A 13,489-nucleotide genomic window follows, 5' to 3' on the forward strand; every position below is an offset into this window, starting at 1 on the left:
TAGCAGGATCTCTGTTTAAAACAGACTTCAGAGTGTCCACGGAGAGGAGGGGCTGTTCACAAACAGGTCAATGAGAGAGAGAGAGAGAGAGAGAGAGAGAGAGAGAGAGAGCAGGGCAAAGAGGGAGCTCATGCTACACTTAATGAAAAATATGAAAATGAAAAAAAAAAAGAAAACGTTGCACATGCATCGAACAACACACGCTCCCCATCGAAGCACAGTCGAACCGAACGGTTCACAGCATTTTCAGAAACCATTCTTTCCCCACTTCTTTTTAACATAGACTTTGTGGTTCTTCATACCAAATTACAACACCTTTCCTTTGCTCATGTCACATTTACTACAACCACCAGATGTCACCTAGCAACAAAACTCAATGGGGTCATAATAACCTGCTGCCCAGACGACCTGTGGGCTCGTTGTCTACAGGACGACAGTCTCAGCCTGATTCAGTGAGAAAATAATAAAAAAGGCAGATGCTTTGACAAGATAAAGTTCAAATCTGCTCCTCGGCTGAGGATATGAATCATCGACACTTAGAGGAGCAGCCCTATGGAAATCCAGCGGGTTAAAACCCATTCTGATGACAGCTAACACCTGGTCTGCTGAGGAAACAATCATGTGGTGGGACGGCTCTGTGACCGAGCCACCGTCTGACCTGACTGAGACATGAGGGAATACTGTGTGAATTAGACATGAATTTTCATGCGAGATCAAGGTGAAGGAAGTCTTTGGAGTCAGGATTATAATCATCTTTTTAACTGTGAGGATCTGAAACACATTTTGAAGTTGGTTTTTGAAGCCTGGGTGTTATCTGAGGAAGAATCCTTCATTCTAATTAAGACAGAATTTAAATAAGCCTTGCCAGTCCTACACAAAGTGATTCGAGTTACATCTGAGCTAAACTGTGTAATTGTCCGTGAAATAATCTCAGATGTGCACGACAGTGCTTAATAAAAGTAATTCCTCCTCAAGTCAAAGAAAGGTGTATTATTTTGCAATGAGCCGAGCCTTAAAAAATAGCAATCAAACCTCCAGTAATGTAGAAAGAGCTATTAGGCTTGCCGTGGCTAGCTGGATAGACCATAAAATATGTGTTTAATAATTCATGAAATGTCCAAATGTCCATGAATGAAAGATATTTTTTTCCCATAGTGTAAGCAGATGTAAACAGCAAACTGATTGGAAGAAAGGCTGTGGGGTGAAAATGAAATCAAGTAGTGCTCTATTAATCACTTCTGTATTGTGACAGGCAATAGCTCCCACTGCTTAGCAACCAACCCCTCCTGGGCAACAGTCGGAGTGATGATGAGATTTACCCCGGGATCTCCTCTCTAAAGTTATGAAAGTGTCCATAGTGTGGCAGCAGACATCTTACATATATACAGTATAGTTCTCCTGCACTGTACAGCAGCTCATGTTGTGTATCAGCTAGTGTTATTAATTATTCACTCAAATGTATAAAAGGATCAATAGAGCAAAAATCACCAGAAATCATAGTTTTGGGTTTCACACAGTATTCACCAGCAGCAGGCCCTGCTGCTCTTATTGCTTCTGTACGTTTCATACACACTGAGCGGCGGAGAGGATGTGTCTTACCTTGAACAGGCGCAGTATGTTGGCCACCATGATGGAGACGGAGCTGGACGAGGCTCCGATGACGCCCACCACCCTCTCTGGCTTGGTGATGATGGGCGCCCCCCCGCCCAGGCACTTGACGTCCGATCCGTCCTTCTCGATCAGAGCCTGGACGAAGGTGAGGGACTGCTCCAGGGCGTGTGTGTCCCTGGAACAGGTGTCCAGGATCCGCGCCCCCAGCGTGATGTTGGGCAGCAGATTATTGTCATTATTGATGCGGTCAAGGGCAAAGAGCATGGCCTCCAGTCTGTGTATGCCCTTCTCCTTCTTCAGCTCCCCACACGGCTTGCCATCGTGGCCCCTGGCGTGCACCGGGAAGAGCCCACCTAAGGAGATGTCCCCGTCTATGCGGATGGAGTTGAGATGTGTGTGTCCCGGCCCTTTGGGCTTGGCAGCCTGAGCCGCCTTCAGGGAGCTGTAGAGGAGCAGCAGCAGCAGAGGCAGGAACAGGCCGTTTCGTTGACAGCCGGTCCGATCCGGTCTACACGCCGGGGGTTGAAACATGACCACAGCCTGAGCACACATCCACACTGTGCGACCAAACCCAGCAATTGGAAAACAACAGAAGCCAGGTATTATTTTATGACGGCCAGAGGGTTAATTGCGAAACCTCTTGAAGCAGTTGGCACAGAAAAGGCTTTGGCTCATGCCTCTCCTCTCTCCCAGGCATTCAATTAATGTAGAATATGAGCCTGGCTCTTTCACAGGGTGTAATTCTGTTCTCTCACTCCATCATCTGACCACAGTGGTGGGCAGCTGCTTTCCGTTGCTGCTGTTATTCTCAGACTGGCCTATGGAGATCTTTCACTTGGGGCATTAGGAAGAACAAAGGTGAACGATAAGCTTTTTCTCTCCGTCTCCCCCTCCTCTCTCTCTCTCTTTCTCTGTCTTTCCTCTCCACCTCAATCAGAAGTTTTTAATCTCCCCGGTTCCCCTGGGCAGGGATTTGGTATATGTCAGAGCCCTCAGGCCTGCTTAGGTCCACAGGCTTCACAGCGAATTCCTACAAGATGAAAAAGAGAAGAGTAGTGAGACAGTGGACAGAGAAAACAGAAAAAAGGCAAATGGATTTGTATTGGTATGAGCATTTCAATAGCTCCTTCTTCTTTCTTTCTGCTTAACCTTTTTATTTCAGTCTTATGTGGAACGTAGAGACAGCTCTGCCTCCAAACTCATCTCTCTCTCTCTCCCTCTTCTTCCTACGTCTACCCCTTTGAATTCAAAAGGTTGCCATGGACTCTCAAGGCTGACAAGGCCGAGAGTCACATCCCACGAGCTTCATTCTCACCTACCGACTTCTTTAGCGCACCCACTCGGCCTCTATCACAACATTTTGACTTTTTTGACTGTAACACGTCCTAGTTTTGCTATTGATTTTACATCAAAGGGATAAATTGAAAAGAGCACCAACTGTTTTATAGTTCCAGCAACAAGACCGGGGGTCGCAGTAGGTTGCCCCTCAGAGTTGCTTTGAAAATTATTATTTTCTTGGAAATGCATCACTGTCGCTGTTTCTTGCAGGCCTGTCAAATCATAAGAGACATTAAGGGGGAGCTCAAAAGGATTGAATGAGCCATAGGATAAAAGGTAACACCTCTTGGGGCAAAAATGGACCACTCCAACATTACCTAGGTACTGTATTTCTTCTTCCCACAGGCAAAATCAATTACATATTATAATGGAATTCATATGTGGGTCACAGTGTCTCTTAGGCAAGTCTAAGTCTGTGCCTTCCAGGGTAGAAAGTACAACAAACCAACCAGGGTAGGGCCTGAATAATGAGAGCGAAATGGTAATTATGCTATTACAGATGGAGAGCAGCTTTTATATCCAAAGTAGGCAAGAAGCGAAATAACCACCTTAAGAAATCACTGCATTAAGGAAGAGGAATCCCGATTGGAAGAACCCATTAACACAGCTGAAGATACTGGACATTTTTAAAAACATTTTCATTTTTCAAACATGACCGAAATATTGTCTGGATCACCACCTCCAGCAAAGGAAATACTTTACACACGCCGAGCACGTTTAGAAGCAGAGCTCCAATGCAACGATAACCTCTAGTCTAGAGCTGTATTTTCAGCTCTGTGATACAACTTGTGCCGAGATTACTCTCTTTGGATGTGGCTGAGTTTATTGTTTCAAGGCTGTGAGGGTTATTAGATGCAGATTCTGTACAGATTTAAGTGTAAACAGGCTCACCAGGTACATAATGCAGATTCTGAGATTCTTAGCTCCATACTGTGGCGCACATCTGCACACACTGACATTATTATCTCCTCCGTTGTCTTTTTTCCCCCTTCCTCTGGCACACATATACACATATACACGCCTGTGAGACAGACACACAGAATATGCCACTGCAGACCATCTTGTATGTACATATCTACACCCTGTTCATTCCTGGGGCAGTAATAGGCTCTGAAGGAACAATCTAGCAGCACACAGTGGCAGAATAGGCCTGTAGACATTGGTTTTACAGAGGAGTGGATTGAAGCCTTGGATCGGCAACGGCTGAGATTCATTGAGAGCATATTGGAAGTGACAAGGTCCTTTGAATACACCCAACTATCTCCTACTGAGTGAGAAGTAATTTTTCAGAGTTGATTCACTGCAGGTCCACTTTCACTGCTGCACAGCAGATGACAACAGGAGAGCCAGCCAACTCACCTTAGCTCCTGTAACCAAATAAAAACTCATGCAGCAGCATATCTAAAAAATCAGAGCCAACAGTGAGGCAGAGGCAGTGAGAGCAGCTGCTGCTGCTGCTGCTGACAACACATCGCCGTATAGATAGATAGGCTAAAAGAAAACACGACTGTAAACACTGAAGAGTTCAAATATGAAACCGTCCTACAAGCCTGTGGATTTCAAGACAGATGTCATCAAACGTCACGTTCGTACAAAGAGGAGCTGGTAGGGAGACCGCTCACATCTCCTCCAGCCTAAAAAAAGAAAAAAAACGGCTGGCCAATCTGAAGGAGTATCCTGGTGCAACTGAAAGAGAGAGATCTTACACTTCACAAGATTACATCAAGCATTATCATGTTAATCAGCTTGTTTTGCCTCGTTCCAGATGAATATCTCACCGTGTTTGGCCACGATGTAGATAATTCATTCTGTAATCTGGAAGATCTGAGTGCATTCAGGGTGGGCTGCCTGTTTCCTTTGAATAAATCATTTCACAAAACCACCATCACTCTGTTTGAAACCTATGAATCCTCCACTTTAATCAACCACCAGGGTCGGCGTAGAGTCAGACCACCCCTCACGAGTTTTATTCAACACGACATATAGTGATGCAGTAATCGAATCGAAAAGTGCTGCATTAGCATATTCACTGAAATCAGGTTACACGTCATCAGTGTTGGCTGTGTACGGTTTCTTTCCAGAACTCTGCTGTGTGTAACACAGATTCAATGCACAAATCTTTCAGCCCCACACAACGTAAATCTACCTCGGTTTCGGTTTGTCTTTAAATCTCTACGACAAACAAGAGAGGAAACAAGTCACGGGGGCGCAGAATGAGAAGACAAAGTGTTTGTTTATTTACAAATCAGCCCCTAATGGCGTACTGTACCTCAATAAACACGTACAACAGAGACAACAGGAATGCTTGCCAACTGCAGAATGTCAAAGACAGCTGCAGAAATTACAGGAGATCCATATCGGGGGAGCAGCCTTTCCTCAGGTGCAGGAGCAAGCATATTTCAGAACAGACTATGCGTTGATTTCAAAAGGCCATGCAATAACCTTGAGGCAAATAAGTGTATTATCACATGAGCTCAAAAGCTATAGCAGCAGCTGAATTCACAGAAACACCTTCACTGTGATTACAGCTGAACCCGTCTGTTCATTTGAAACCATCTGAAGACTCCCTGCCTTCACTTCTCTCACATTTACTGTAAGACGTCTGTTTGGAAGCATTATTATAAGAGTCAACTTAATGAGAGTTCTTGACTGAAACATTATCAAATGGAAACTGTGATTTTCGTGCACGAGGAGACACAGTGTGGGTGTTGTTTTACATTGTACCCGCTTCTCGTCTCGCCTACACATCTGTCACCAAGATTTGTTTTCAAGTGTACAGACATTTTTTTTTGATATTCAGGAAGTGTTGCAGGAGTGTGTTGATATTTGAAGGAGGTCTACAGACAGTTTGTGTTGTAACAGAACATAAATAGCAAAGTCATTGGGGGGTGGGGGAGGGGGGGTCTGATCCAGAAGGAGTTACAATGCTGACTTTACAAATGTGTCTCACATGAAAAAAAGATGACACGTTCTCTTTGAGGATGAAGAGAAAATGCTGCAAACAAGCCGCTCCACATTTAAATTCTGCCTCATATTTTTGTATCGCTTAAAATTAGAAATGTTCATGGCTCAAGCCCCAACACTTTACAAAACAAGCATTATAAATACAAACAATGATACTTCTATGTATATTTTTTCCCAACGATTTTTCCCACTCTCTTCATCTTCTGAGACCTGAGCAGCTGCTGGGTGGTGGAGCCAGGCCGGGAAACTTTTAGAGATGCTGCAGCTCTGCTCTCACAGATGGGCAGGAGGGGCTCTCTAATTGACACTCCAGCATGTTGGTGCACAGCAGATCAATAGGAAGGTAGAGGGAGGCTGCCCTGAGGAAAATGAATGGTGAGAGCAGGACGAGGCTGCAAACACAAGGACTGGAGAGCTTCTACCAACAGAGAGAAAGATGACTGAAATGAGCTTTAAAAGAGATGCATTAGTAAGAAGAGCCAACGTTACAATGTCTCCCTTTGTTCACATTAGGAAGAGGTCTGGTGGTAAAACCTTTATGAACAGGAAACCAACCCTTTTCAGCCTCCTCAAATACTCTGACCGCGAACAATCCTGACAGAAATCCTTCTGTTTATTTTTACCCACATTTCTTTTCTATAGTTGCCAACTTGCCATTGTCAATATGACATTGTACAGCATTGTACTGCATTCCTGTAGCCAGGATCTACAGATACATCAGGTGTAAATAGGGAATTATCCAGGGCTGTAAATGTTTATTTTCTTTCTCTCTTTCGTTTACGTCCTCGATAATTACATTAATGGAATAAAATGTTAGAAAATAAGTCCGAGGTGACGTCCTCAGAGATGTTGTCGTGGGCAACCAACAGTTAAAAAGCCACAGATGTTCAGTTTACAAAGATATAAAACAAAGGAAAGCAGCATATGCTTAAAGCGGAGAAACAAAAAGACTGATGGCTGAAGTTAATAATTGATAATCAAAACATCTGTTCATTCTCTACCGACTGACTAAGATGATCTATCTCTAATGCAAAGATCATTATCATCACATCGTGTTGCACATTCTACAAAACGCGACAGAAAATTTAGCAGAATCAAAACTTGCAACATAAGTATGTGCATAATTCTGACAGAGTGAATCTTCAGGCCCTCGCACGCCTCCGTCACCGCAAATCACAACGGAGAAATGTCCTGATGAACAGAGACTTTTTCTTGCCAGCTGTCACACTGTGCATTTGAGACAAAGAGCAATCTTGATACCAGTCTGTGTTATACTCCACAATAGAAAGACGCCTCCACTCACTCAGATCCGTGCCGCCTGAATGTGGGATGCTTCTTTATCTTTCTCTCTCTCTCTCTAAGCTGCAGCACCTCAGCCAAGCCTTGCAGGCAGCTGAGTGGTGTTTCCCTCCATTTTTGAATTACTCACCATAACAAGTGACCACAGTTGTCAGAGTAAACAGTTGGCAAAGAGGGAAGTGCCTCTCAAAGGCAGAGCCGACTGGAGTGAACACTGTAATAATGAAAAACCAAATTGTAGAAAATAACAGCTAAAGCTTTGAAAACAATTATCGTATTAGCTGACTACGTAGTTTGTTCTAATTATGACACTTGTTTTGCTTCATTATGCTTGCTCCTTTATTCCACATGACCTTTAAGCACTTTCTTCACCTGGGCAGGATATGAATGGTGCTGAGGAGCCGGGTACAACCAATTTTCACGCTCATTCTTTCCCCAACTTTTACTTGATGTGCTCCTCTTCATGCTCCTGAGAGAAATCTACAAGAAGAATCATTTCCCTTGTAACAATAATCAGCATATCAATATAAAATTTGGGAAAACTGCTCAGAGCTCTCTGATTTAGTTACTTCAGTATTTAAAAGCTTTTTATTACTAGATTCTGCACTGAGTTTCATCCCTATGTGAACAATTTCATCGATCCATCTGCTGAGTAGTTTTTCAGTTCAATGAACAACATACCAGAAAAACCCAGAGGAATGTAAATTTACACTGATGTAAAAACTACAACATGTTTATATTGGCGAAGCTGGAACCTGAGTTTGGAGTTTTTGATTGATAAGCTATTAAACTAATCAATTCATCGACAAACACTTTCAGAGTGGAAGCAGGAAATGTGTAATTTAAGTGACGACATGTGAATCCCTCAAAAATGAAGTCGTAACCAGGTCAATGACGGCGTTCATTCAGATTGATGGGACCATGTCCGGTGTGATGTACGGATTTGGCACGCCACCGCACCCAGGAGTGTGATGGGAGAAGCATCTTTACACGGCCTAAATTGATTGAAATGATCCCAATCTCTTTGCCTCGACATCCGATGTGTTTGTCACAGGAGATATAAGGAGAGATGGGAACACGGATCCTGAATATTTTAACTCTGGGGTGCATTAATTACAGACATAGCAAAATGCAGTTGACAGGTGTGATTTATTTAGAAGCCTGAGATATGTGGTAAATCTTGCTCAGACATGATATTATGCACCATCTGACTGTGGCCGTTTGATTTCCCTTGCCTGAGAACCCTGAGGAAACACAGGTGTAATTTATCTCTTGAAATATCAACTGTATGACAACCACGCCAGATAGCTGCTCCATTACTGTGCCAGCTACAGAAATTTTAGGACATGCAAACAAGGCTTATTAACACGAGGCCAGATCTGTGCTTTTCCGGCACCGCTGATGCGCATGCCACGCGTTGTTTTGAAGATACCGTAAGTCGTTCGGAAGACAGGGTTGAAAACAGAGGGGAAGGAGAAATGGGCCATCCCTAAATTTTTTGTTTACTTGCACTGGATGCTTTTCTGTGCGGGCTAATGGAGGGCTAAGATCAGTGAGCTGCATCTAGCAGGAGATAAATGGACTGAAATGTGAGAACAAGCCCTGATTCTTCTGGTCTGGAAGAGCAGAGGGAGAAATCTCATGCTGCTTAAAAAGGAGGAAGATGCTGCGAGGGGAAAGCATCGGGGAGTCAGAGCAGCATATTAAAAACTGTTGACTTCCCCTTCGCTGCCTGACTGATTCAATGACTATCATCTTGCTATAACAATGAAACACACACCCACACATTCCTCAGTTCCCACCCTCCGTCTTTACAGAGTCTTATCCTTGATTCAGTCAGCCTCCTATATTCTTGTTTAGACTCCCCTTTTGGGAAAAAAAAGAGCACAGGCTCTATTTTGTATTCACTGCTGCTACCGGGTTTCCTCCCTATAAAGCTTTCAATTCCTACCTATCATCACATGCACACCTTGGGGCCTGGATTGAATACTATTCAGTGCGCAGGCTTGAATCTTGAATCTACAGGTTAAAATATATCCACATGTCCCGTCCCGGTCTCTTAAAGCCTCTGGCACTAACGGCTGCTCTCTCACTGGCTCGCCCCGTGAGCCTGGTTAATGGTCCAGTGAAAAGATGGCATGAGGTGAACCATCTCCAGCCTCCTGTTGACTCTAAGCGCCATTTGGTAATGATGCCTGCCGTACTTCATCTTGTGGGTCAAATATATGCCTTTATCTTTCCCTTCTTTTTTTTTTTCCTTTAAAGGGACAACGAGGAGTTTCTATTTGGTTATAAAAAAGTCTCACGTTAATGTGGATGAATCTCCGCTACCCACACTTGTTAATGGGCCCATTTTCGATAAATATATCGTTTTGTCTCTATCGTTATTTTGTTATTATTATTGATAATAATAATTTTATTTATATAGCACTTTTCAAGCAAATGCACAAAGTGCTTTACAGATAAAACATCACAGAAAAAGAACAAAAACAGAAGAAAAACCCATGCAAACCCCCCTCCCTCTGAGGTCACATGACCCACAATCAATCAAAAATAGCCCATAGTCAACAGCAGTGCACCCACCAAAACAGTAAAAGCACAAATTCACAAAGGTGCAATACAAATGATTTTATAAATAAGTAGAAATGCTCTTGCAGTACAGATAAAATGTTAGAATAATTAAACAAGAACAGGAAATAGTTAAGAGTATGCCAAGTAAAAGTGGGTTTTAAGCCGTTGTTTAAAAACTGCAGTGCAGTCAGCTGATCTAACACTAAAAGGAAGGCTGTTCCAAAGCCGGGGAGCCAGAGCTGAAAACGTGCGGTCAACCTTTGTTATTATTAGTGGTGGCGGAAATGCTGGGCGAGCCGACCAGCGTTTCCTTACTTTGGCGAGTCATGAGAATAACGGAACTATGACGGTATGTGATCGTCTTCCAACCTCTGACTTTAATTATTGATGAATGAAAACATGAGTCTGTCTTGCGCCGGTCAAAGAATTGCACGGTGCGTGCGGAGGCTCATAAATGTAGTGTGAAAACACTTCCAAAACTCCTCGTTGTCCCTTTAATACAAACTAAAACATCTTAATATGTCCAGGGCTGTGAGGGGAAGGCAGGCTACATCACAAGCCATCAATGTGTAGCGTGTCCTAGAAAGTATCTGTGTGTAAAGGGGGTGGGGGGATGGGCGGGGGGTTTAGTCGATATAGAAGGCTGTTACTTCTCAGACAGATTGATTGATTTACTGTATCTGTTGAGCTAGACCCGCCTGCCTGTCAGGATTAAGGAATTCATGTCTTATCAGACCTGCGCCCCCTGAGAGACCCATTTCCAACAGAATCACTTGAAGCTGCAACATATGGAAAACTGGGGCATATCAGCAGGAACAAGTGCTTTGAAAGTCTGTGTTTGTGAGATTTTTCATGATAAAAGGAACAACACATTGTACATTCCCACAAACATCAAGCCAAGAGTGAAGGCAGTGCGAGCTGTAGTCTCAACGTGGCCTCAAATCTGCTTATTGAATCTGAATCCTATCAAGTCTCTTATCTAAATACTTCGCATAAACTCTCAGGGAAAGAGAAAGTCACAGTTCTGCTAAGACCAGAGCCATCGCCTGCATCACCTTTACAAAATTGCCCATCCACTTCTAATTTCCTGCAGCTAACACAAAAATGCATAAGCCCCCCAAACTCTGAGGAGTAAATCCATGAAACAACTTGTTCATTATCTTCACAGTCAGGAACTTTTTTATTCCAGTGTATCTTAGAGAAGATTGTGGCAGAATTCAAGTGTTCACACCTAATACTTTGGGTGACAACAGGGGATGAGGGGAAGAAAAAAAACACAGTCCCACATATATTCCCACACACCTCTATGCAACAAGACCGAGATTCACCAACTGTTTTTCCTGCAAAGCAGCAAAAAAAATTGGTGTGTAGTAAAAAAAAAAAAAAAAAACTAAAATAATGTGAAAATATAGCTTTGGTCCAACTTTCAAAGCCACTGCCCATTAATTTTAGCACCAGTACCTGCTGGGGCTATCCCACATGGGTCCACTAAAACCAGACGAGTGCACCAACGCTCCCTTTTATTTAAAACTGGCTGAGAAAAACACTGCACTCCGAGCCCTGAAGTGCCGTTACTGAGGCCTGGGCAACACATAAGAAACCTACTGTATACTGAATTAGGACACACGTTAATAGTCAAACTATGAGGTCAAATTGATAAATGAATTAGGCAATTACTTTTTGACTATTTGAGTCCTTGTTAATGTTAAAAAAAAAACTAGTTTCAGCTCCTAAAATGAGTATTTGAGGTTTTTGTTGATTTCTCTCTAACATTTAATCATAGATATATAACATGTATATAATGATGCCTTGAGCACGCTGCTTAATGGGCCTGGAGGGAGCAGTGCTAGCCAAATGTTTGTGAATGTTGGTGTGTCTACATGTCCTGCTGTACTCAGGAATCTCATGTTCAGCTGTGTGTGTAGAATATCTCAGTCACCAAACAGCATTGTTTCTGTGCTGGCACATCCTGCCCTGAGTACGGTTAGGTCCACCTCAAGGCTTTGGAGGCATTGGCATTTTAGCATAAGTTAACTGCTCATATTACCCAGTGTTAACAATCATTCATTTGAGCCTGAAACAAACCTGCCTCATTTAAAACATATCAATGCATTTAATAAATAAATACCTGACACACCACTTGTCCATCCATCTATCTCTGCTAGTTTACATACAGTACACTACCACAGCATGCATCCAGTATAAGCCATTTTTAATAGGGTGAACATCACTAAAATGTAACCACCAGATGATGTTTATCAAATACACAGTCAAGAATCACACAGCAAACAGATGTATGTGACCATTAACTCATCATGACGATGCTTAGGTCTGTGTGTACACAGCATCTACTGACAACTGCAGCACACCTGCCTGTGATGTAACACACACAGAGAAAACAGGGAGCCCCACAATTAAGCACAGCAGCCCACTCTCACTCTGCTGTCTGTCAGCACCTAAAACCTACAAGCAAACAAAAAGATGGGAGGTGTCTCTCACAAACCATCAATTAAAGAAAGATCAAAACCACTGTTTACATTCACTCGTTTGGCAGATGCTTTCATTTCAGAGCTATATATACAACATTAAATCCCCAGTGCAGTCGGTAAGAGTCAGTAAAACGCGTTGGATAAGGTTAGGGTGTCCGAGGTGTTATGACAGTATAGGTGCTCTCAGAGGAGATGAGTCTTCAAGAGATTCTTGAGGATACAAAGGGACCCCTTGTAGCAACCAAAGACGTAATAACAGCCAATAACGTAATAATTTTGGCCATTTTAAATGTAATAAAGCCAATAATGTAATAACATGCCAATAATGTAATAAAACTTTTGAGCTAATAACGTAATAACTTTTTGACAATAATGTAATAAGTTTTTACATTATTGGCTGGTAATAACTGGTGCTGACAATGTAATAATACATAAATATGACTGCAGTTCTTGGAAATAAAAGGATTTTTTTATTTTTTTTTTACAGTTTTAGTGCAGTTTGCTAATCAAAAATAGGTATAGTGGATGACATAGTCGTCATATTTATTCATCCAAGATATGTACTATATCGTATCTTTCACTTCTCTCTCTCTCTCTGTATCTACCATGCTTAAAGCAGATATCATCGGCACGGCCGTTTCGGCTAATGCTGTGTTCAAGGCAGGCTTTTGAAACCGTAAGTTACAGCTTCAAGTCACAACTACGACTTGGTAGCGTTCCAGGTAACCCGTAGCTCGTGTTTTTACCGTCCTGTTGTCTGTGAAAGTTCCCTATAACGGCCACTCGTAACTTCCGACCCGTGAACTCGTACCAGATCGAACTGGTATGACTTCACAGGAAGGAAAAACACAAAGTACGAGTTTCCTTGAACGCACCATGAGTTAGCAGCCCCCGCCCTTGTCAGGCATCAATTGGTCCTCGTGCTACGTCACCACATTCACGCGCATCCCTTGGCTGCACACACAGCCCTTCATGCCGTTCTCTCCCCTCATTGGATAACACTTGTATCCCACAAGGAAAATTTTCTCCTCGGGTTACAGCAGAGCAGAGTGACGGAGAGACTCGTGTTTAGGCTGAAATACTTCATGTAAGTGATTGCTGACGGAAAATAGGACTATTTAGGACTTATATTAACAAAAACATTCCACTGATATCTGCTTTAATGATATGTTTGCAAACGGAAGAAGTAAACATTGTAGGCTATCAATAACCTCCAA

At 42.8% G+C, this 13,489-nt stretch overlaps 1 protein-coding gene across 2 annotated transcripts in view; it reads right to left on the reverse strand.

The window, feature by feature from the left end:
- Positions 1 to 13,489, reverse strand: part of LOC146987731 (metabotropic glutamate receptor 4-like) — a 194,356-nt gene that overhangs the window by 156,201 nt on the left and 24,666 nt on the right. Inside the window, exons 1-2 of one of the 2 annotated variants that reach the window (XM_085777073.1) lie at positions 6,124 to 6,268; positions 1,600 to 2,641 (exon numbers count right to left, since the gene is read on the reverse strand). In XM_085777073.1, coding sequence (XP_085633199.1) covers positions 1,600 to 2,163 — 564 coding nt within the window. In that variant the 5' untranslated portion in view covers positions 2,164 to 2,641; positions 6,124 to 6,268. Of the gene's footprint in view, positions 1 to 1,599; positions 2,642 to 6,123; positions 6,269 to 13,489 lie in introns of those variants that run through there. The other variant, XM_085777071.1, reaches the window with a different exon arrangement.

The sequence above is a fragment of the Trachurus japonicus genome, chromosome 5 (assembly GCF_045865225.1).
Source record: "Trachurus japonicus isolate A0001 chromosome 5, Traja_1.0".
NCBI classification, from domain to species: domain Eukaryota; kingdom Metazoa; phylum Chordata; class Actinopteri; order Carangiformes; family Carangidae; genus Trachurus; species Trachurus japonicus.